The sequence below is a fragment of the Rhinichthys klamathensis genome, unplaced genomic scaffold (assembly GCF_029890125.1).
Source record: "Rhinichthys klamathensis goyatoka isolate OS25496 unplaced genomic scaffold, OSU_Roscu_1.1 h1tg000123l_1, whole genome shotgun sequence".
Classification (NCBI taxonomy): domain Eukaryota; kingdom Metazoa; phylum Chordata; class Actinopteri; order Cypriniformes; family Leuciscidae; genus Rhinichthys; species Rhinichthys klamathensis.
In genome coordinates this window covers 5,882,513-5,907,500 of record NW_026606660.1, presented here as the reverse complement: position 1 = coordinate 5,907,500, position 24,988 = coordinate 5,882,513, and the positions used below count along the sequence as shown (strand labels likewise).

The window sequence follows — 24,988 nt, the reverse complement described above, 5'->3', positions numbered from 1 at the left end:
TGTGTGTGTGCCGTGTCCTCGCCGGGCTGTGTTTGTGCATTAAACTGCAGGACTCCCACAGTGTTTTTGAATTAGCAATAATACGAGCTGTATTTTCTCTGTCTTCTTCGTTGCAGAGCGCGGCGGCCTGTGGCGCAGAGGCTCAGAGCAGTGCCATCCAACCAGCCCACATCAGAGAGGCCATCAGGCGCTACAGCCACAAGATTGGCCCGCTCTCCCCCTTCTCAGTACGTAATAACAGAGCCGTAAAAGAGTTATATTTATAATCGCAGCGCAGCCCCATTTTAAAGTGGTCAAGCCCTAAAGTATTGGAATTGTTTAGCGCAATTTGTGGTTAGTGTAATTTTCCTCATAAAAGTCACATAATTCTACTGGAGAATTAAATAAGCGGAATTTCGATCCTTTTTGGAAATACAAAGGAGATTTAATTTTGTTTTGTTTTCCGTAAGTCCTGTTTACAGCTGAGAAATGCCTGCTTATTCCGCGCACTTACGTATGCGACTTTGCAGCTCGCCGACTGCGAGTTATAATTTTCCATCAGGCGCAGAAGTGTGGGAGTCTTAAGTGCTAGTCTGCATTTGAGAAATGGCTTTTGGAGGGTTTCTCACAGCCAATTTGGAGGCTTTTGCTATTGTGGTCAATCTGCAATTCACAGGTAATGAGCAATTTACCACTGACGGCCTACTTGATCGTTCCCGAGCCAACAGCCTGCCAGAAGACCTGGCGAAATCTGTTCTGCAGGGCTGTTTTTTCTTTTAAAAACTGACATTTGTTACTTTTCATTATGATGTAATACAGTTATCAAATAGCAACGCACTAGATCATGGGCTGCTCTGCGTTTAATGCAAGTAGACAACGATTTCCTTTTATAAGATCTCTTGAGGACTTGTTTAATAAGATCCTTCAAGAACACGCAAAACCTCTTGCAATTCAATTTAATTTTCTTTGGTTATATTGTATTCATACAACTGTGTAAATGGTACAAAATGTACAACACAGCTCTTGGCATGGTAATACCATCAGCTGCTGGCATGGCATTCCAATTTTATTTCATTTTACAGCAGATTTAACTCGTGTTTTACCAAAGGACCTCCATGGAAATGCACAACATCCTGGGATATTTCCGTCATGTCTCTTCCATGTTGTTTGGCCAAATATTCAGTAAGAATTGCTCTGCTGTTGAAGAGGCCTTTGCAAACCAAAGTGTGATCGAAGCACTTTCTTATTACATCTTTCCGTCATGTCTCTTCCATGTTGTTTGGCCAAATATTCAGTAAGAATTGCTCTGCTGTTGAAGAGGCCTTTGCAAACCAAAGTGTGATCGAAGCACTTTCTTATTACATCTCTAAATGAACTTAAAAGTCCTACAGTTTCAGTGTCACCAAGCAACGCAGGACAACTGTGACTGGATAGGGCCATTTCCATGGCATAAACACGAAGCCGACATGTATAACTGTAGGAAACTGGGAGTTGCTCAGGGACGCAGTGTATTGTTTAATATATAAAACAGGTGTTATATGGTTTTCCAGGGTATGATGCTGAGTGAAGACTTCCAGATGTTCTCTAGTGCCACTTGCGTTCGCCTTTGATGAGTAAATCTCAGCTCCTTACTGGGAATGGCACTGGAATAATTAGACGGGGGGATGCGAGTGACTGAGTGAGTGCCGTCAGAACGGAGTTATCATGTAATTGGCTTGGTTTTATTGCGACTGGAGCCAGTTTAAACCCATGATTAATTGCACCAATAAGCAATTTTCACTCTGGTCTTTAAAAAAAAAAAAGTAGAAGTAAGCCCTTGTTTGGAAGGTCGAGCGTATATGGGGTCGCTGACAGACGTGAGGCAATTTCTCATTAACGTGTACGGTTATCTATTGGGCCGTTCGGTGGTGCGGTCACGTCCCAGATTGCGCTGTACATATGAGCCAACAGTTAAGTCGACGTTACTTCAAATGCATATGAGATTCTCAACACTCCCCCAGCTTGAAACGAAGAGAAATAGCCAATCTGGAAACGGTTCGCTTTCACTCAAGTTTCACCATTGTGGATGTGTAGCATTATGTAATTTAAATGTCTGCCCCAGTGACTGTTGTTGGAGGCTTTATCGGCCTCAAATTACCAAAATCATGTCATTGTGAGATTATTAACTTTGAAATTGAATTAAGAGGGTAACGCAAGACCTAGAATCATTCAGAGATCATTAGATTACACTCACGCACAGGGCAACGCGATTACCTCCCCCGTCCGCAAGGACAGTAAGTCACAGGCCAAGAAGAAGTATACTTTTATTTGATTCCAGAGTCTGCTGTTGTGGAAAATCGGCTCATCAGATGGAATTGTTTTTCCTTTTGTGTTTGTTTCTGCCAGTTTTGAAGATGCCTGGTGAAAACATCCTTTTCTGATGCTTAATTTTACCTGCTAATGTGAGGCAGGCGAGGAGAACTTTCTAGTGCTTTATAGTATCACGAGTACATAACGTGTAAGTGTAATATCTGCAGGGATTTAATTTTAGTACACTGAAATTCACGTCAGTCATTTTCAAAGCGTTGCATTTGTTAAAAATACCAAATACCTAAAAGTAAGATTTTCTTCTTATACATTGTGGTGAATTATAAAGCATGGTATGTATCACTGCTTTTTTATAATTAGAACTCAATTTTTATATTTTCTTAAGCAACTCAGAAAAAACCCATGTGAAACTCACTGCTATGATGAGTTTGCTGTAGTGTTTTCAAGTAGTTTTTAGCACATTGCAATTTGGTATCTAGGGTGTTACTATGTGGTCGCTAATGTGTTCTTGGAGGTTTTTTAGTTTATTGCCTTGCCTTGCCTTGCCTAATGTGTTCTGGGTGGCTTTTAGTTTGTTGCTATATGGTTGATAGGCTCCTCTGGCTGTTTTTTTTATGCCACTGCTGAGGAGGTTTGAGGGTTTTTTACTACATTTGCTATGGTGTTGCTATGCAGTTACAATTGTGTTTTGGGTAATTCTTTAGCACAATTCTATGTGGTTTCTAAGGTGTTGCTAGGCAAGGGGTTTTGGGTGGTCACTAGGTGGTTGCTAAGGTGTTCATGGTGGTTTTAAGTAAATTGTTATGTGGTTGCTAGGTGTTCTAATTGGTTGTTAGAGCATTGTTGCTTTGGTGTTTTGAGTGTTTTTACTTAGCACGTTGCTATGTGATTGCTGGGTGTTCTGGGTCCTTTTTAGTGTGTAACTATGCAGTTACTAGGAAGTTCTAGCTGATTTTTGGGGCGTTGCTATGCCATTACTAAGGTAGTTTGATGGGCAGTTTTTCCCAGTGCATTGCTAGGATGTTACTAGTGGGTTCTGGGTGGTTACTAAGGTTTTTTAAGTAGTTTAGCATGTTGCTATGTTGTGGTGCATGGTTGTTTTAGGTTAATAGTGATAGAAATAGTAAATCTTGCCTTAACAAAAGCTTCAGACAACACAAAAGTGTATCCTAAAGAGCTAGAGATACGTTAGTCATTGCTAGATCTGTTAAAATTTCATTGGCCCTTATGCATGTTTAGAAATTGCTGTGACAGCAATATTTTGTGCCTTACTTACAGTTTCCACCGGTCTCGCTTTACGTAAGTCTTTTTGCCAGAGACAACAAATGGGGGAGTGATACGTCTCCTCTCTTGTTTATTGCCCCATCGTCTCTATATCTGAGGATGGACATCTTGTACTGGGCTGCTGACATCCAAAGAACTCTCTGTTTCTGTGCCCTTTTCAATGCCTCATAAATGCTGCACTATAAACGGCCCATTGGACCAGGTTTTACATCCCTGAATTCCAGTTGCGTCCCTCGTGTTGGCATCAGACGCCAGTTCCTGCGCTCAGTGTCTACAGAGCCATTGAAAACCTTCCCTAACAATTACACATTTACAAGTAGAGACATTTTTCCCTGTGGTTTGAATAGCTTGTTATTACTCCATGAAATTGCTTTGTGGACGTCAAGTGAACGGTCGTACTGGCAGAGTCCTACAGAAGTGGGTCAGTTGGAATGGGAAAACGGCATACGGTAGTCTTCCAAAGAGGCAATATTTTATCGAAATGATATTCAAACCTCCCAGTGCAGAAATACAGCCCAAGTACTGGCGCCATTTGAAGTAAAGCGTAATATTTGTCTTTAAAATACGTTTATCAGAGAAAGAACAGCACTCTACAGTAATGTCCAACTTCCTGGATTATGAGCCTTGAACACAAAGAACTGTATTTGTTTTTATTTTACGCCAAAGTGTTGGCAATGGCGGCCTATCTTTTCTTATTTGTTGAAGCATTGATATAAAAATACTATGCCATTAGAAGCATGAAGCTGAGCGTTTGGTGCCAGAAAACGCTTTGCTATTTCTCTCTCTAGATTTATGGAGTCGTTTTTTTTCTTCTCCCCCCTCTCCTTCAGTATAATTTCTGTTGAGCCGCATCTGGAAGTATTTATTTCAGTGCCATGTAATCCATCTCGTGGCGCAGTAAACAGACTGGCTATTATTTTTTGAATAAAGTCTCATCTTCAAGCTTCGAGAGAGCGGAGTGCTGCCTGCGAGTCCTCCTGGCTGTTTCAGATGCTATTGATTTACGGTGGGTTTTTCCACATGCTGACCCCCAAATCCCACTTCACAGCGAGGTGGTGTACAGTACGGCCCATTAAGTCAGAGTTCTGGGGATGCACTTCCCCGCTGGAGTGCGCTGGATCTGGCTGCGTTTCGACTCCCCAAATAACGGGGCTCCGCAGCACAATAACAACTGTAATCCTTTGCCCAGAACTCTCGAAGGTGCTGCTTTATTCTAAATCACGCCGCTTTTAGCATTTCTTCTGTTCAGACTTGAGGATAGAGCTCAAATTCTGATTATAATAGCGCTGTTTACAACATACCCTCATTGGGTATTTCCAAAATAAATTAAGCAATATCAAGATCTATTGGGTTCCCTTTCAGTCGCTCATGTTTGACGTAGTCGACGTGTCGACTGATTGGGATCACGCTTAGGGAGCCTGTCATCTTCGAGTATTGATAAAATGAGCCAATGCACATTGGCGTGGTAGCTTTGCATCTCGCTCCGCCCCGCAGCGCGGGTATAAATACGGAAGTGGATGCATGCACCATTTGTCTTTCGCTTCTGAGCCGATCGGTGTCGATGTCTCTGAAAAGTGTTGAAGTTTTCAACGAGCGAGTGTGTCATTGTTCTTCTGGAAGACTCTCCCAGTGCTGGTGGTTCTACAGCGCGAGTGCAGCGGTGATCGCGAGCTTCTGAGCTCTCAACTGCTGTTTTAACAGCATCATTTATGTGTGTTTGTTGATGTTAAGTGAGTGTTTCACTGTTTCAGTTCACTTTTCAGTGTTGCCGCGGTCATTCCCCTGTGTGGTCCTGCATTGGTGATGGGTCCCATTTCCTGAAAGCGCAACACGGGTGCCTTTTGCGTCTTTTTCAAGATGTCATTCCATCCGTGCATTTCTGGATGCGGTCGTTCCCTGTCCCCCTCTGAAGGTCACAATGGTTGCATCACGTGTTTGAATTAAAAAAAAAAAAATCTGTTTGAAGCAGCTTTTGTGGATAGTTCATGTTCTCATTGCGAGAACATGACTATCGCGGTGTTGAGATCGAGACTCGCCTTCATGCGTGAAGGTGGAGTCCCCATTATCACGCCTCGCTACGGCGTTGTGTAGGATGGGTGATCAGAGGATCATAGTGAGGCTTCCCCGCCCGGTAACCCATCCCTGTGGGCCCCTCACTCCTCTATCACACCGCAGCCGGTGGAGCCCCCCATTGAGCGCGCTGGTCCCTCTGTAATGGACCGACCAAGCGTTTCATTCGGGGCCCCTCCAGAGGACAGGATGCCGATTGCAGCATCGGAGGGTAAGCTGACCTCTGGAAATGATGACTCGGCTGCGTTATATCTCTCTGGGAGAGTAACGTTGCCCAAGCCAGATCCAGAAATTTCAGCTATGCTGAAACGGGCCGCCGAGGCTGTCGGGCTCGAGTGGAATCCTCCACCGTGTCCCGAACAGTCTCAGTTGGATGATTGGTATCTCGGGGCGGGCCGCGCTGGTTCTCAGCTCGCCGCCCCAGTGCCTTTCTTTTCCAAAGTGCATGGAGAGCTTACCAGGTCGAGGACGGCACCTTTCTCTGCTAGAAACTGTCTGAGTAGCTCCTCCCCCCTCACTATCCTTGACGGAGGAGCGGTGGTGGGTTAAGAGGCTATCCCTCCAGTGGAGCCAATCCAGGTGGCAAGCGAAAGGCCAAGCATCCCTGACACAGGCCACCCAGGGATGGGGGAACGAGCTCTTCAGATGGTTACTGTTCCCGACTCAAAAGAAAGAGCAGATTCCTCTGTTCCTGGGTCCCAAGAGGGCCGGACTGGCGGTGTGCGACCCTGTAAAGCCTTGCACCCCTCAGCCCCCTCTTGTATCGCCAGCCGGCAGCTGGGTGTGGTTCGAGGACCCGGTCACACCTTCTCACGCACCCCCTGCCGTCACGTGGAGACAGGTAAGTGTTGTGCACCACACTCAGACCCCGCTTCGGGCCTTCCGAGCCGGGTCCCTGTCCTCCACCTCGCTGCCCCACCCCGGGTAAGTCTGTGGTACCGCTGGTTCTCTGGCCTGGTTCGTAGAAGCCTGGAAAGTGCTTCCCCAACCGGTCCAGTCGGCTCCTCTGTACCATCAGACTTGGCTGCAAGATTCAGTTCGCCTGGCAGTTCGCCTGGCAATCTCGGACCTGCGACTCTTGATTCGGGCCCTGTACAAGCCTCCATTCAAGTTGCTAACACAGAGATGCATTTTCGAATGCTCCGTCCCCAAGATTGGTCTGTAGCATTCGACCTGAAGGACGCGTACTTCAGATCTCTATCCTCCAGCAGGCCATCCTGTGTTTTTGCGTTTGAGGGTTCGAAGTCTCAGTACAAATCCTTCCCTTCGAGTGCTACATAACCAGTTGGGTCTTCAGGTCAACTGGGAAAAGAGTAAACTCGCCCATGGGCTGAGGATCTCTTTTTCCGGTAAGGAGCTGGATTCGGTCTAACACGCCTCACAGCAGGAATGTGTCTGATCGGTGCTTTCAGAAGTGAGAAAGGGTCCCACTGAAACCTTTTCAGAGGCTCCTGGGGCATATGGCAGACACAGCCGCAATGGCTTCCTCCATATGATGACCGCTTCAGCACTGGCTTCACGGCCGAGTCCCGAGGTGGCCGTGGCAGAGCGGCACGCTCCGTGTGACAAACACCCTGGCCTGCCGCCAAACCCTCAGCCCGTGTCCTGACCTCTGTTTCTCCGGGCTAGCGTCCCTAGAACAAGTGTCCACCAACTCCGGCTGAGGGGCCACGGATAATGGGCATGCAGTAACGGAGGTCTGGGCGGGCCTCCAACTGCATTGGCATCAATTGTCTCGAGTTGCTAGCAGTACTCCTTGCTTTGAGACTCCGCTGCTCAGCAAGCCTGTACTCCTCTGTACTGCGTCCGTTGCGCTACGCTTCCTTCGCATGTTGCAACCCGCCTGCCACCTCCAATGGGGTCAGAAGCTTCTGAGTCGCTTCATTCCACTTATGTTTCCGGCCTGCTCAATTGTGCCCAGTGTTCCCAGTGTTGTCCAAGTCTGACTGAGTAGATCTTGCGGAACAGCAGTGAATTCCCTGGCCTAAGCCCTGTCCCATCTCCGCCTCAATATTGCGGGGGGATATGAGGCTTTTGTCTAGGCACTGGAAGGTGGCAGCACTAGTGGCGTTTTAATTGGGATCCCAATCAGTCGACTACGTCGAACATGAGTGACTGAAAGGGAACATCTCAGTTACGTATGTAACCCTCGTTCCCTGAAGGAGGGAGCGGAGACGTAGTCCCGTCGCCATTATTGCTGGACCACTGCTGACTCCGGGCTCCGCTCAGCTCCTCAGCAAAAAACAAATGGTGCGTGCATCCACTTCCGTATTTATAGCCGCGCTGCGGGGCGGAGCGTGAGATGCAAAGCTCGCACGTCAATGTGCATTGGCTCGTTTTATCAATACTTGAAGATGACAGGCTCCCTAAGCGTGATCCCAATCAGTCGACATGTCTCCGTTCCCTCCTTCAGGGAACAAGGGTTACATACAGAACCGAGACATTTTATGATGCCATCACTTTTATTTACTGATTGTGGCTATGCCATGACTTGGATCAGGGATTCCCAAACTTTGATTGGTCAGCTGAACCCCTTTGACCTAATATATTTACTAGAAATAATCTATCTGTCTGTATATCTGTCTGTCTGTCTGTTCTTGATGTTATACACATTATGTTGATTTTATATACATATTTAAGAAAAACAGACAGACAGTTAATGTACAGTAAGTAAATGTACTCTCACACAGATATATATTTACATACACATGTATGTGTGTGTGGGGGGGTGGTGGTTGTGTGTGTACTTCTGGACCAGTTTAGACCATTGGATTGAGGACAAAGTGGGTAAATTGAGGACCTTTTGACCAGTTCTCACTATCTTAAGCCTTAGTTTTAGGTTTATTTATTAATTTATTTTTATTTATAACCTTTATTTAACCAGGAAATACTCTTGATATTTAAAATCTCTTTTACAAGAGGGTCCTGGCCAAGACAGGCAACACACTAGTTAAACATGAAAAATCATTTAAACATGAAACCACATAATTAATTACATATACGGAAAAAAATGTATACAATATCAGTGAAAACAATTACAATCAGGTAAACCCGTGACCAAATCATTTAAAATGCTCTTAAATTCATTTAGAGAGACCAACTCTTTAAAGCATAATTTATCTTGTGATTCCAATCAGACAGAGCAGCATAACTAAACGCCCTTTTACCCATATTTGATAGTTTTATATATAAAGATGTGCCAGTGCTTGAGTCTATGGATTGACAGCGCAGGCCATCCAACTCGAGAGTAAAGTAAACAATGATGGGTAAGGGCTTTTGAATTGGTAATAAACCTTAAAGCCTTATCAGCAATTTCAGGCCCAAAAAAGGCCCAAACATAAATGATCACGTTCATCTAATCGTTCCTAACGATCCGCTAGCTCCCCACCCAGGGGCATGTCTAGAAGGGGGGCACGGAGTGGCACTGGCCCCCCCTGGAATATGATTTCATGCAGAGAACGTTCGCTGACACATACACACACACTCACACACACGAACACACACACACACACACTCACACAAACACACACACACACTCAATGTTTGTGTTGAGAATAAAGCATGTTAAATGACTAATTAATGCCTAGGTGTTGTTTTTTTTATTATTAGAACAAAACTGTGTGGTCCAATCCATGTAAAATACAAAATGATTTTCAGGCTCTTGCTTAGTGCCACATTTAATACCATCTATATTAGGGCACAGTGGGCATTGCAAAGATTTTTTAAATCGTGCTTAATATTTTCTACACAAAAAAAAACATCTCTTTTTATTTGATCTAAAAGTAGGAAGGCAGAATTTTATATATAATTTTTATTGATCATTTATATATTAATAATATATTTTTAATCAATATTAGTGTGTGTGAAGTATCAATGCAATATTGTCAGAAAAACAAGACATATTGATTTGTGTTAAATAAATTAAAACCCTACTAGTAATTGGTATCCACACCATCCTGCTCATTCAACCCATGAAACCTGGACCTGATGATTTTACAGACACAGATACGCTCGAGAGAGAGAGAGCGGGAAGACGGTCTGAAATTCGTTATTGCATTAAAACCCACACTTAGCCTTGTCTATTTTCCTAAGCCCTCTGGATTTCAGATCGAAGGCGTTTGAAGGAGGTTCTGACCCGGGACGACTGTACATTGATACAGTTGAACTTGCAGGCAGACTTGAGCGCTGGCAGTCTGACGGTGGGGAAGTCCCGGTCATACGCCATCTCGTATGGACCGCAGCCTTGATCCAATTCAGTCGGCTCCAAGCAGACAGGACCACTGCGCGTATCCCTGTCCTCTCCCTCCTCCCGAAGCTCTTGGCGCCGGCACACACACACGAGAGCTCGCACACATTCCCACATCTGTCTTATGCTGCTCATGAATATGCACAAGCAGGAGTTACACTTATGGTAACATCTCATTACGGTCGGAGAAATGCACAATCATACATCTTTCTCCTATCTTGTCCTTACATGCCTCTCAGACCTTTCATTCACACGTTTGTAAAAGGTTAGTCCACCCAAAAACGAAAGTCCTGTCATTCATCATCATTTACACGCCCCCATATTGTTCCAAGGTGTGCTATGCTGTACAATAGAGCCAACGATATCTTTGTTTTAGGAAAAGAGCAAAGCATTTGTTGGAAATCGTTCCTTTTGCCACAACTCTCAAATCCCTTTTGCTCTCACTTTCAAGTTTAAAAATACGTAAGTGTGAATGAGATTTCAGAGCTACGGTGAAGGGAAATTTTCAACAGCCTTTTCCTCGCAAAGCTGTCGTTTGATTTCAGAGGACATAAAATATAGCGTACAATTTGCATGGCTGTGCTATTTTCTTTCAGAATCATCATTGGCTGGTAGAAAGGATAAGTTAAAAACTGTAGCATTACATTTTTTAATGAAAATAAGATCAAGAACCAAATTATTCAGAGGCGTGTTTAAAATGTGTATGCACTGAGCTTTCAATCACCAGTGGAGACAGAGAACGAAAACAAAGAGGGCATTTTTTTTTTTTTGTATTCTGTGAAGAAAAGTTAGTTTAGGTTTAGTTAGGGAAATGCCTGATATTCTAGAGTAGTCTGTCCATGGACGCATTGTACAGTATGTTTTCATTCTTCTGGAACACTGTAATAAGGTTGTGTAGCCTATACATTAACACTATCCTACACAGAGGTTAACATAACCAACAATACTTTCTAAGCCTTTTTAAATCTTTATATAAATATCTTTATACCAATTTTATAGGCTATTAAAGGGTTAGTTCACCCAAAAAATTAAAATGGTCAGAAAGCTCTCATATTTCATCAAAAAGATATTCATTTGTGTTCCGAAGATGAAGGAAAGTTTTACAGGGTTGGAACGACATGAAGGTGAGTAATAGATGACAGAATTTTCATTTTTGGGTGAACTATCCCTTTAAAATAAAGTGATGTGACATCATAACATGAACTAACTTTGGGCTTTAGGGGAAGCATTTAAAAAATTCTATGAATGCACTTAAAAAATGCAGAATCAAATCGTTAATTGGATCTCATTGTGAATCGTTTCAAACAGAAAGTTTCTGCTTTTTTAAAAATAGAATCGTAAGCCTATGAATTGTGAATCGAATCTATTCACTCTCTACCCAAAGATTCACAGGCCTAGTGTTCCACAGAAGAAAGAAGTTCATACAGTTTGGAACGACATTGGTGTGAGTAAATGATGACAGACCTTTCGTTTTTAGGGTAAACTATCCCTTTCTTTTTCTCATCCAGTCTTTGGGGTGAAGTTCCTGCCCAGGCTTAGTCTGTGACAGATCTTTGTTTTTCTTTGCTGGTATTTATGTTCTTTTTGTACCGAAGTGTTTAAATTTATTCCTGAACCTTTTGTCTAATCTGTATCTTGGCCTGCGAACCTTGTGTAAAAATGACAAGAAGCGAACTATTGGAGGTGTTCGAGGCTGAAATATGCACCCCCACTCAGTTTTATGGTGCGTGCGATGGACTTGGTTTTGTTTATTGACTCTAACAATGTTTCTGTGTTCATCAAACCGGCCGGGCACCCGTAAAACAATGACTGTCTGAAACGGTCACACACAAGACCCGTGGCGCATTGGTTATGACACGCGGTAAACAATGCCTGATGGCCACCATTTTTTTATTTGCCATAAAAATAAGAGGAACACAGAATGATATTCTAGCTAATGAGTTACATATGCGAGTTCTCAGTGCAGGACTGATAATTGGAGTGTCATCTCTCAGCGGAGAGGAGACAGTTTGTCTCTCACATTTACGCGTCCGCCTGAGACTCGACGGCCAACGAGAGGACACAGCGGCGCTGATCAAAGATAAACCTCCTCTCTCCGGGGGTCATCCATCTTTTTTCTGCACAATACTGGCAGTGATGCAGCTTAACAGGCTAGAAAAGAGAAGTGCAAACAGTTTCCTTCCTCACGCAAACAAGACGACCAAAGAAGCTTCTCTTTCAACTTGGCTCGGTTTTTGCCTGCCAAAACGACCGAAGCACTGGAGAGTTCTTTTATGAGTTGAGCTGTTCTCTCCTTGTAATGGCGATTAGATCACGCTGTGTTTAATATTAGAGTAATTCACCTCTCATAACTAATACTGTATGTATACACATATATACATTTCTTGCATAATAGGTTGTCCTTTTTGGTCCCTGAGAAAAACAGCTTATTAAACATACTGAGTGATGTTTTGTTTTTTTTTAATGTAAAAATACAGAAAGTTTTGTGTGATGGGTAGGTTTAGGGGTAGGGTTAGTGTAAGAAGATATAATGCAGTTTGTACAGTATAAAAATCATTATGTCTATGGAAAGTCCTCATAAAACATGAAAAAAACTACGTGTTTCCAGTACACACATATATAATTATAACAAGACACATAGTAACATTTAAGAAAAACATTAATAAGTAGAACTAGTAGTTATTATCTCCAAACTTTTACATAAATGGGACTAATAATTATTATTATCAATGTTGAGAACAGTTTTTGCATTTGTGGTAAGATTAAAAAAGAGAGATAAATTAATACTTTTGTTCAGCAAGCATGCAATAATTGATTAAAAAAATGGCAATTTATAATGTTACAAAATATTTCTATTTAATAAATGCTTAAATAAATTTACTAAATAAATGTAATAAATACTGTTCGTTTGAACTTTCTATTCATCAAAGAATCCTGAAAAAAGAATCACCATTCCAAAAAAATATTAAACAGCATTTTCAACATTGATAATAAGAAATGGGCCTTGAGCAGCAAATCATTATATTAGAATGATTTTTGAAGGATCATGTGACACTGAAGACTGGAGTAATGATACTGAAAATTCAGCTTTGCTCACAGAAATAAATTACATTTTAAAATAAACTCAAATAGAAAACAGTTCTTTAAATTTGTAATAATATTTCTCAATATTACTGTTTTTACTGTATTTTTGATCAAATAAATGTAGCCTTGGTGAGCAGAAGAAACTTCTTTCAAAAACATTTAAAAAATTGTAATAGCAACTTTTGAATATGTTTATTTATATATTATTTAACATTTAAATACTTTATAGGTTAATATCAGTACAATATGGACATTTGTCACGCTGCTGTCTAAATGTTGGATTAACCCGTATCGTTCGGCCACTCTTCAAACAACATGACAGTCAGTAAATCATTATATAGTTTTTTTTTACTTTTTTTTAACTAATGTGACAGTGGGCTGTCTGAAATGATCCATTGTAAATAAATAAAACAATTAATGTGTTTGTGTGACCCTTTTGACCTTTGTGTACACAACTGCAATCCAAGAGCTTGCTCATGAATATAAAATCCACGCTGTTATTTCTCTTTAGATATTGTGTCACGCTCACACGGTTGGAGAAAAATCATTAATTCACATCATGCCACCAATGCAAATTTAACAGCTTGCGCGGATAACCGCCAACATGTGTTGACCATTCATTCACAGAAGTGAAGGACACGAGCGCGTCCAATAAAGCCTTCCAGACCCCTGCCAGCCTTCCGTATCCACCGATCCCAGATTTCTGATCCATACGCTCTGGATTTCAGCAGAGCCCGTAATGTATCCAGGCAATAAAAGCAGCGAGGGTCAGTTGCTGGGCTACTGGAATGCGTTTTTACAGCGGCGCTTCTGTACGAGGACTCTGAAACCGCACGCTCTCTTCCTTCTTGTACTGTCAGCAGGCGATATTTCATCAGAAAGCCTCTCTCCACACAGATGCTTCCTCTGACCATGTTGCAGATATTTTCTCCTGGAGTTGTTCTTGGACCCCGTGGGCTGGGTTTCGCCCCGGCAGAGGTGCCACCCACTGCCAAGGCCTTGGGCCTGGATGAGCCCGGCCTGAACCCGGAGACCTCCGTGGAGTGTTTCCATAAGGGGGGAGCGGAGGTCTTACTTAGCACTATTTATCTGCAAAAAAATGGAGATTTATGAATGGTCGAGCAGAGGGATCGCGAGGCAGTTTGCAAAAAGCACAAAGGCGGAATGTTTCGCCCGCGTTTGAATTTGGCCCTGTATTTATATATTGCAGTTAATGGAATTTAAAGAGGACAGAATGAGATCAGAAGCGCTCTCAGATAAAGCTTTTATTCAGCCTCCCTTTCATCACTGTCCTTTTAAATTCGACTCTGTCATTTATATTTGCTCTTTGCACTGCACAACTTCCCAGCTTAAAATAAGCTGCAGGTGCTAAAATGCATTGTGCAATGTGTGTTTAGTGAATTCACTCCTTGATTTCCTCTCTCACAGCATAATTTCTGTTCACAGAAACAGATGTGTGACTTTTGTAGGTGGGTAAAAAGTTGTGAGATCTCTTCCTCAACAGAAATTCAGTAGGATTCAGCACAAAAATGCCACTCAAAGTCCTGCTGTTTCAGTTCGTGTTGTTAAATGTGGGCCTAATTTAATGGGATATTGTTTGACCTAAAATCAGCTCTGAAAACACTGAAACATGAAGAAAACACTCCTAAGTCTTGAAAAAGCAATCTACTCTGACATTAGACAGTATAGAGTGCTTTAATCAAGCATAGGAAATGGCCAAATATATATATATAAATTATAAAAAATAAATAAAAAATCAAGGCTTTTTTCTAAATTTGTACAATTGTTTTTTTAGTTTTTTTATTAAAAACATAATAATTTTTCTATTTTTAACAAGTTTATGGTCTCTATGTTAAATAAAATAGCTGTTTCGAAGTGCGTTTATACATGTATTTATACAATCTAACCAAAAATTATTCAGACACCAGATATAATAATTATTAATAATTCATTACATTTATCTCTGCACTCAAAGCGCTTTACATAGAGGGGGGAATCTCCTCAACCACCACAAATGTGCAGCATCACCTGGATGATGCGATGGCAGCCATACTGGGCCAGAACGCCCAACACACACCAGCTTACTTGTGGAGACAGGGCCGGTTCTAGACATTTGGAGGCCCTAGGCAATATTCATGTTGGAGGCCCCCCAACCCCAATAAAAAACTCTTGAAACAAATATGATTCCTAACCTTTGTATATTTTTACTTACACAGTACATAAGTTTGGACACATTACTATTTTTAATGTTTTTGAAAGAAGTCTCTTATGCTCATCAAGCTTGGATTTATTTGATCAAAAATACAGAAAAATAATATATAGTGAAATATTATTAAAATTTTAAATAATGGGTTTCCTATTTTACTATACTTTAAAATATATTTCTGTGATGCAAAGCTGAATTAGTGTCACGTGATACTTCAGAAAACTTTATAATATTCTGATTTATTATCAAATGTTAGAAATGGTGCTTAATATTTAGCCTATTTTATAACCTGTGATACTTTTTTTCAGGATTTTTGGATTATTAAAAAGTTGTTTTAAAAAAGAATTTTAAAAAAGATTATCTAAGGTCATCTCTTTTTTTTTTAATGAAGATGTTATTGTTGTTATTTTGCTGTTTTATTCAATTTATTCACAGTTCCAGAATACCACTTCAGGAGATGAACATAAGTGCTTTTATCATTTTTTTCATAGCTGCGGTATGGGCAGGATTTTCCCTCCCATTTAATCAATATTGACTGCAGATATTGTCATAATTATTAATATGAGTAATATGACATTATGCATTGCATTGTTAGCTTAAATATGCTATACACAAATCAAGTGGAAGAGAAAGACACGATCGCTACTGATTAGAAAAAAAAATCTAAACTGATTATTGGCGTAAGTAGGCGATGATGTCAGGGTATAATCATCAGCAGAATTTAGAAAATAGACCCATGAGATCCTTTATTTGAAACATTTAAAAATGTGTAGGCTTTTTAACTTTGAATACAAACGTCTTGTCTTATACTTGTTTTGTAGCTTTTTTACTAGTCAGCTCCCGACGCGATGTTATTCATTGTACGCGCAAATTCAAAGCGTCGCGTCTGGGCACGTTAATGACGCTCGCGCTCTTTTAAACTCGTAATAAAGCGGTGAATGATTTTTCCAGAAATTACGCTGACTACAGTACAAGTTTATATTTAGAATACATTGCAATCACTCCAAAATAGATGACGACAACTCACACACCTGCATTACGAGCTGTGCTTTGCGTGCCTATTAGGCTTTTGCTTCGCACCTGATGGATGCGTCCGCACAAACTTTAGAAGCCGGCCCGCTTTGAAACGGAAACATTAATTGGTTTAACTGCAGATGAGTGACAATTCAACAATATCCAATGAACAATGAGGCTATTTATTTCTGCCCGTCTGGTGGACTATATAGGGGATGTTACGGTTATGGAGGCCCCTCCTCAAAGCCCGAGGCCCTAGGCAATCGCCTGCTCTGCCTATAGCTAGCGCCGGCCCTGGGTGGAGAGGAGACAGAGATGAAGCCAATCAGTGTATATATATATATATGGGGATGATTAGGAGGCCATGACGGACAGAGGCCACTGGGCAAATTTGGCCAGGATGCCGGGGTTACATCCGTATAATTTTTTATATTTGTTTACTAGTGGGTGCAGGACACTATAGTTCATTTATGTAAGTGAGGAGAGCAAAATAAAGTAAACTGTGACATATCATACCCAAAAATTATTCATACAGTGGACTACCAGTAATATTTATAAAAATTTGGGACCAAAAATCATTGACACTTTGACCTGACCATGTTTTACTTGAGCGTTTTTTCTTTAATTGCTAATGCGACCATTTTACACCACAGACTAAACAAAATGAAGCATTGCTTGGTAATTGGTTGACCTAAATTGGTATTCTCTAACGGTGTGCTTAAATTTAACAGCTGACAGATATTCAACCTGATTCATTTGTGAGAGTCTAACAGAAGGATGGCCAAAACCAGTGAAATATCAACTGATTTAATAACTTTGAGTTCTTGTCATATTTTATTAGCATTTTCTAAACTATAGCGAATAAACTGTGATAATGTGAGAAATGTTGAAGGTGTCTGAATACATTTTGGTTTGACTGTGTATATATTTATAATTTATTAATAATAATTTTTTTTATAATAGACTTTTTTTTTTTTTTACTGGTAACAGCCATAATTGTTCATATTTGTAATTTATTTAATTTGTTTTAATTCAGGTGAAATATTTAAGAAGAACAAATAATGTTTGGTTAAAAATGTAAAAAAAAACACATTTCTCAAATACAGATTTTTTCAGACAACTATTCCACACTGCATGAGTAGTCGAATTTGTGCTGTTTTCCGTTCGCAAAGTATAAATAATTAGCAGAGGGGAGGACAAGGCTTGAGACGCTGCGACAGGTCTCATGTGCAGACGTCAGGATGAAAATATATATTCCACACAGGAAGGAACTCTTCCCTGAGATATATCTCAATTGCTTCCCCTTGAAACATGCACATTATATACATATATCAGGGTGGATTTCATGGCTATTTATTTTTCAGGATCTTTAGGGAACTCCTCTTGGTCAGCTTCCTCGAGGATGTGTATTTTTATGTTGGAAAATAAGCCTGGCGATGTTGTGAGCAAGGCCGAATGTAACTGAGAATGTCGCTGTGCTGGAAAAATCCAGCTTTTAATAAAGCACCATTCATTCTCAATCTGTCAGGCTGAGGGAAACCGAATCAGATCAGAATTCACTGAAATTGAAATCGATCAGTTCAGTGAGCCAAAACTTTTATATTGCATCCGTTTTTCATTCAAACATTTGAAATGCTTGTTCATGTACGTTATGTTTTAAATGGTTGTTACGGCATTGTCGATGTATCGAGTTAAATTTGAACGCAGTTTTTCCCACATCCAGTGTAACAGATACAGGTGTAAACGCAGAAGCGTTCCTGTTACAGTCGATTCTTGACCGGAGGATCGTATGTTCTCCTTTTCCTCGTTCTTCCTGATTAGCAATCCGCTTCCCAGTGTGCTGATCCTATAATTTGACTCCGAGATAATGACCCAAAGAAACAGAAGTCGCGAGCAAATCAAGCCTCGACCTTTGAGCTTTGATATGCGGGAATCTCGCTTTATAAGTTCCAGGTTGTCCGACGTGGAATGAGAGCTTTCACAATATCCTTTCTCTTTTTTTTTTTTTTTTTTGTCGTGTTTTTTTTCATGTCAGTTCATGTTTCTAGGCCTGTATCTAGTTTGAGTCGTCTGTTTTCCTCTACCGTCTGGGACCTGTCTCCATTTGGCTTTTTTTGCCCGTTAAAATGCCAGCCAAATGAAGAGAGTTCGCCATAATACGAATGCAAGAACACACGCATCAAAAAAACAAATTGTATCGCATGGAGGACGAGGCCAAACGGCACACATCTGGTTCGAGTTCTCCTTTTCTTTTATGACGAGGAAATTAAATGACATATATAATAATCTACCACCCAGACTGGGTTTGGATTCTGTCGGCTCCTTCCTTTTTTACCCACAATGCAGCTGTATTGTCCTGTTCTTGCAATGGTTTCTCCCTGTGGTTGAATAATCATAATTAATAGTGCTATAACAGACTGTCAGAGGAGTTTGCCGTGTTGAGTTCATAAAGACACTTGTTATTTTTATATGTTGCCCGTGACTGCATCCGCCTTTCACCCCGGGATTGTGGTGATCTGATGGTTTCGTTCATAAAATACAGATCTCTGTTGGCAGAAACATGTCTTAAATAATTAAAATGATGTTTGTGTGTGTGACCGCTTGTTACCATCCAACCAAGTGCTTATGGTAACTCGAATGACAGATGATGTTAAACATTAAACGCCTCATATGAAGGTTACGCAACTAACTGAGAACATTTATGTCGGTTTATACCGTTTTTTTAACAAAAGTTTTGTTTGAATGGCTCTAAAAATGACCTGTGGTTATCCAAACAAAATGAATGCTTCATTTAGAAGTAAAAATATATATATAATTTTTTTTTTAGGGCTGTGCAATGATTAATCGCATCCAAAATAAAAGTTTGTGTACATAATATGTGTGTGTGTACTGTGTATAATTATTTTGTGTATATAAATACACACACATGCATGTATATAATAAGAGATATTTGTATATACTGTGTGTATATATATATAATTTATATTCTATATAAATATAAATATTTTATATATAAATAACACATTTTTCTTAAATATATACATGCATGTGTGTGTATGTGTGTTTATATATATATATATATATATATATATATATATATACAATATAAATATGCACAGTACACACACACATTATGTAAACACAAACTTTTATTTTGGATGTGATTAATCGCGATTAGGGTGATAGCCCTAATATTTTTAAATTAGATAATATTAAAAATCATGGTCATTTAATGAATTTTGTAATAATTTTATAGAATTATAATAGATAAATCAACACAAAACAAATGAAGCCACGTCATTGACCCATACAATACTTTTGCGATCCTATACAAACTATTTTCAGAAAAATCGTTCATAAGCTTGGAGTCAGTAAGTATAAATTATAGTATAAATTAATGCTTTTATTTAGCAAGGACACATTAAATCGAGTGATAAAGTGACAGCAAAGGCATTTATAATGTTACAAAATATTTCTATTAATAATAATAATTTCAAATAAATGGGTTTTTTTATCCTGGAAATGTTTTTTATGACAGTTTCCACAAAAATATGAAGCAGCACAACTGTTTTCAGCATTGAAAATAATAAAAAATGTTTCTTGAGCAGCAAATCAGCATATTATAATGATTTCTGAAAGATCATGTGAGTAATGATGCTGAAAATGTTGCTTTGCATCACAGGAATACAGTATATTCACGTAGAAAACAGCTATTATAAATTGTAATAATATTTCTAAATCTTTGTTTTTACTGCATTTTTTATCAAATAAATCAGCCTTGGTGAGCATAAAAGATTTCTTTCAAAAACACCCCCACAAAAAAAAAAAAAATGTCCCTAACCTTTGAATGGTAGTGTATATTTCTACATGATGATTTTAATATTTCAGTCTCTAACATTCAGGCAAAAATATTTAAATCATAAAACATATTTGCAACCTAGTTGTTATACAGTTCAGAAATAAAATATGTGAACCATATAACAACTACTTTGCAGTTCTGTGGACCCTCACAATTACACCCCTGTGACATTCTTAAAGTCAAGCCTTCAACAGATCAGAATGCCGTTTCCCCAAATAGATTCATAAACCACTTGTTAACCACATTTGTTTTGTATCTACGTTTCTAATAGATGAGGACGGTGTCTCGTAACCCACAGAACCAGAAAAACTTCGATTAAACATTAAAGAGAAAAAAAAAGGGCTGCACATTCCAGCCCGTGTCGTCTACGAAACCGGAAAACAAGAGCCGGCCTTCTGCCTCTGTGGAGCTCCAGTATAATTCATAACACATTTCCTTTTCTCCGCTGTTCCCCGACAGAGTGCCTACCGCAGGAACGGGATGACTTTCCTGGCCTGCTGACGTGAAGAACGCGAGGAGTGTGTCTGTCACGGAGCGTGTCTGTGTGTTTGCAGGGCCGTTAGATGGGAAACACTGTGGACTAGCAGGAATCTGGACTGGACGTGTTGTGTTTTGTTGCTGTTCATGTAAACTCTAACAGTGAAAGTGTTCTCTTTTGTAAACAGGTTTCATTTTTTTTTTTTTTTTTTTTTGGTTATAACAAATATTTCATACTTTTTTTAAGATGACGTGTTGAAGCTCAGGAAGTTCCATTCCTGATTTTTTCCATCATCAGTGATGCTGTAGAACTTTATTTTTCAAGTAATATCTTGCTTTTGTATTCATATTTGTTTGGATTTAGAGGTTTTAATTTCTTTTTTTTATGTTCCAAATCTTAAAATAAAGTATGGTCTGTGTTTAAACTTTTATGTATTTACTTTATATTTTTTTTAAAAATAAGAACAAAACCATGGTGAATGGTGAATAGAAGAAAGAAGAACGCTTAATAATTTTGTCCTTTTTTCAATCTATTAGCTGATAGATTACTTTATCACAAAATCGATATATATACACTCACCGGCCACTTTATTAGGTACCCCATGCTAGTAACGGGTTGGACCCCCTTTTGCCTTCAGAACTGCCTCAATTCTTCGTGGCATAGATTCAACAAGGTGCTGGAAGCATTCCTCAGGGAGTTTGGTCCATATTGACATGATGGCATCACACAGTTGCCGCAGATTTGTCGGCTGCACATCCATGATGCGAATCTCCCGTTCCACCACATCCCAAAGATGCTCTATTGGGTTGAGATCTGGTGACTGTGGAGGCCATTTTAGTACAGTGAACTCATTGTCCTGTTCAAGAAACCAATTTGAAATGATTAGAGCTTTGTGACATGGTGGAAGTAGCCATCAGAGGATGGGTACATGGTGGCCATAAAGGGATGGACATGGTCAGAAACAATGCTCAGGTAGGCCGTGGCATTTAAACGATGCCCAATTGGCACTAAGGGGCCTAAAGTGTGCCAGGAAAACATCCCCCACACCATTACACCACCACCACCAGCCTGCACAGTGGTAACAAGGCATGATGGTTCCATGTTCTCATTCTGTTTACGCCAAATTCTGACTCTAACATCTGAATGTCTCAACAGAAATCGAGACTCATCAGACCAGGCAACATTTTTCCAGTCTTCAACTGTTCAATTTTGGTGAGCTCTTGCAAATTGTAGCCTCTTTTTCCTATTTGTAGTGGAGATGAGTGGTACCCGGTGGAGTCTTCTGCTGTTGTAGCCCATCCGCCTCAAGGTTGTGCGTGTTGTGGCTTCACAAATGCTTTGCTGCATACCTCGGTTGTAACGAGTGGTTATTTCAGTCACTGTTGCCCTTCTATCAGCTCGAACCAGTCTGGCCATTCTCCTCTGACCTCTGGCATCAACAAGGCATTTCCGCCCACAGAACTGCCGCTCACTGGATGTTTTTTCTTTTTCGGACCATTCTCTGTAAACCCTAGAGATGGTTGTGCGTGAAAATCCCAGTAGATTAGCAGTTTCTGAAATACTCAGACCAGCCCTTCTGGCACCAACAATCATGCCACGTTCAAAGTCACTCAAATCAACTTTCTTCCCCATACTGATGCTCGGTTTGAACTGCAGGAGATTGTCTTGACCATGTCTACATGCCTAAATACACTGAGTTGCCGCCATGTGATTGGCTGCTTAGAAATTAAGTGTTAACGAGCAGTTGGACAGGTGTACCTAATAAAGTGGCCGGTGAGTGTATATATATATATATATACCGGTAGTAGTTTTTATTTTTAGTGATAAAGTATTATAAATTCATAATGTGATAGTAAATGTGTTATAAATTATATTATAAATAATAATTATATTATATATTTTTTCTTTTATTAGTATAAGAATATTTTTAATAAATAAGAAATTCTATCTTATTTTCTACAAGAAAAATTCATGGTATTCAATTGTTTTCTAACACACACACACATATATATATATATCTATTTCATTTATTTAATCCAAAATACAAAGAAATACTTTTAAAACATTAAAACAGTTCTTTAAAAACATAAAAAAGTCTTGCCAATCTAAAACTTGTGAACGGTGGTGTGTGTGTGTGTATATATATATATATATATATATATATATATATATATATATATATATAAGCACACTCTTGCAGTCCACACACACAGAACCAGGAGAGTCACAGAAAGGTCATGAGACGTATTGGATCAGTAGGTGTGGAAGCCCTGCATAGTATTACCATAGTACATCTGTCCAAAAAAATGCTAACAGCAGAATACATTTTGTTTCTTTTTTTATTTTATTTTTTGTTAAGAAAGTGAGTTTGAATATGCCAGCTTCAGGTGGGCGTCACGCGTTGCCCTGCATCAACTCGAAAACATCAGAGCTCCAGCTTCTTAGTAGACCACAACAGAAATAAACCACACGAGCACATGCCCTCATTTTCCAGCAGTTCCTCGACTGACACACACTGACTTTGAGGTTTACCCAGCATAGGTATCAAATAAACACCCGTCATATCGTTTCTAAAGTGCGTGTGTGTGCTGAAGTGTGTTTCTCCAGTTCCCGCTGACAGTTCTGAACGAGTGGACTGCAGATTACTGTCGTGACCTCAGGGGTCAGTGTCCCGCCACAGGGGTCAGTGTCCCGCCACAGGACAGCGAGGGTTTGATGCTAATGCCCTCTGGGGGATCACAGCTGTTATGTTCACCAGAAAACTGATCTAATCACATGGCCAATTGGAAAGGGTTTGCCTATCTGAGGATTGTCAGCTTCTCTTAGCCCTGATTTGTGCACAGACTGCTTTTTTGTTCAGAGTGTGTTGCTGCATACAGCAGTTTTTGAAAGAAACTAGTATGCATTGCATTCTATATTATGTGTATATAATCATTTGTGTTGCTAAATAATATGCAGCGGCGCATGTCATGCCTAGCAATGCATCCCAGCATGCAATACTTGACCTTCCATGTGCATTGTGACAAATGACCCGGACGATGATGCCTCACTTCATTAAGCATAAAATGTGACGAGACCATGTGACAACAATGCATCAAAGTACTACTTTTAAAATGTATTGTTTATTGCATATTAGTGGTATAATGTTTCATTATGTTCATTTTCCTGATGCATCGATTTAAAATCCTTGCAATGCAATTATATCAATCTTATTTATGACTTAAAATTGGCTTAAAATGCTAAAATACATACAGTAAATTCATTTATACAGTATGCATTGAAATATACCATGGTGTTACTTTTAAGGAAGTCATTTGTGTTGGGCAAAACTGCGGTCAGCTTTACCATATTTAAACTTTTATATATTTGAATATTTGAATGAGCTATTTTTGCCTAAAGATTAGAAGTCTTTTTAGTTTATTGAATTATTCATTTTAATTATATAATTATAAATTAAGAATTATATTTATTATATATATATTTATATATACACACACACACACACATATATACACTCACCGGCCACTTTATTAGGTACACCTGTCCAACTGCTCGTTAACACTTAATTTCTAAGCAGCCAATCACATGGCGGCAACTCAGTGCATGTAGACATGGTCAAGACAATCTCCTGCAGTTCAAACCGAGCATCAGTATGGGGAAGAAAGGTGATTTGAGTGACTTTGAACGTGGCATGATTGTTGGTGCCAGAAGGGCTGGTCTGAGTATTTCAGAAACTGCTAATCTACTGGGATTTTCACGCACAACCATCTCTAGGGTTTACAGAGAATGGTCCGAAAAAGAAAAAACATCCAGTGAGCGGCAGTTCTGTGGGCGGAAATGCCTTGTTGATGCCAGAGGTCAGAGGAGAATGGCCAGACTGGTTCGAGCTGATAGAAGGGCAACAGTGACTGAAATAACCACTCGTTACAACCGAGGTATGCAGCAAAGCATTTGTGAAGCCACAACACGCACAACCTTGAGGCGGATGGGCTACAACAGCAGAAGACTCCACCGGGTACCACTCATCTCCACTACAAATAGGAAAAAGAGGCTACAATTTGCAAGAGCTCACCAAAATTGAACAGTTGAAGACTGGAAAAATGTTGCCTGGTCTGATGAGTCTCGATTTCTGTTGAGACATTCAGATGTTAGAGTCAGAATTTGGCGTAAACAGAATGAGAACATGGAACCATCATGCCTTGTTACCACTGTGCAGGCTGGTGGTGGTGGTGTAATGGTGTGGGGGATGTTTTCCTGGCACACTTTAGGCCCCTTAGTGCCAATTGGGCATCGTTTAAATGCCACGGCCTACCTGAGCATTGTTTCTGACCATGTCCATCCCTTTATGGCCACCATGTACCCATCCTCTGATGGCTACTTCCACCATGTCACAAAGCTCTAATCATTTCAAATTGGTTTCTTGAACATGACAATGAGTTCACTGTACTAAAATGGCCTCCA

The 24,988-nt window shown here is 40.1% G+C and overlaps 1 protein-coding gene across 4 annotated transcripts in view; it reads left to right on the top strand.

The window, feature by feature from the left end:
* The window catches only part of supt3h (SPT3 homolog, SAGA and STAGA complex component), a 147,171-nt gene extending 126,404 nt beyond the window's left edge, over nucleotides 1–20,767 (top strand). For 3 of the 4 annotated variants that reach the window (XM_056255947.1, XM_056255949.1, XM_056255948.1), the window contains 2 exons: nucleotides 117–227; nucleotides 20,509–20,767. In XM_056255947.1, coding sequence (XP_056111922.1) covers nucleotides 117–227; nucleotides 20,509–20,550 — 153 coding nt within the window. In that variant the 3' untranslated portion in view covers nucleotides 20,551–20,767. The remainder of the gene's footprint in view (nucleotides 1–116; nucleotides 228–20,508) is intronic. The other variant, XM_056255950.1, reaches the window with a different exon arrangement.
* Nucleotides 20,768–24,988: the final 4,221 nt, after the last annotated feature.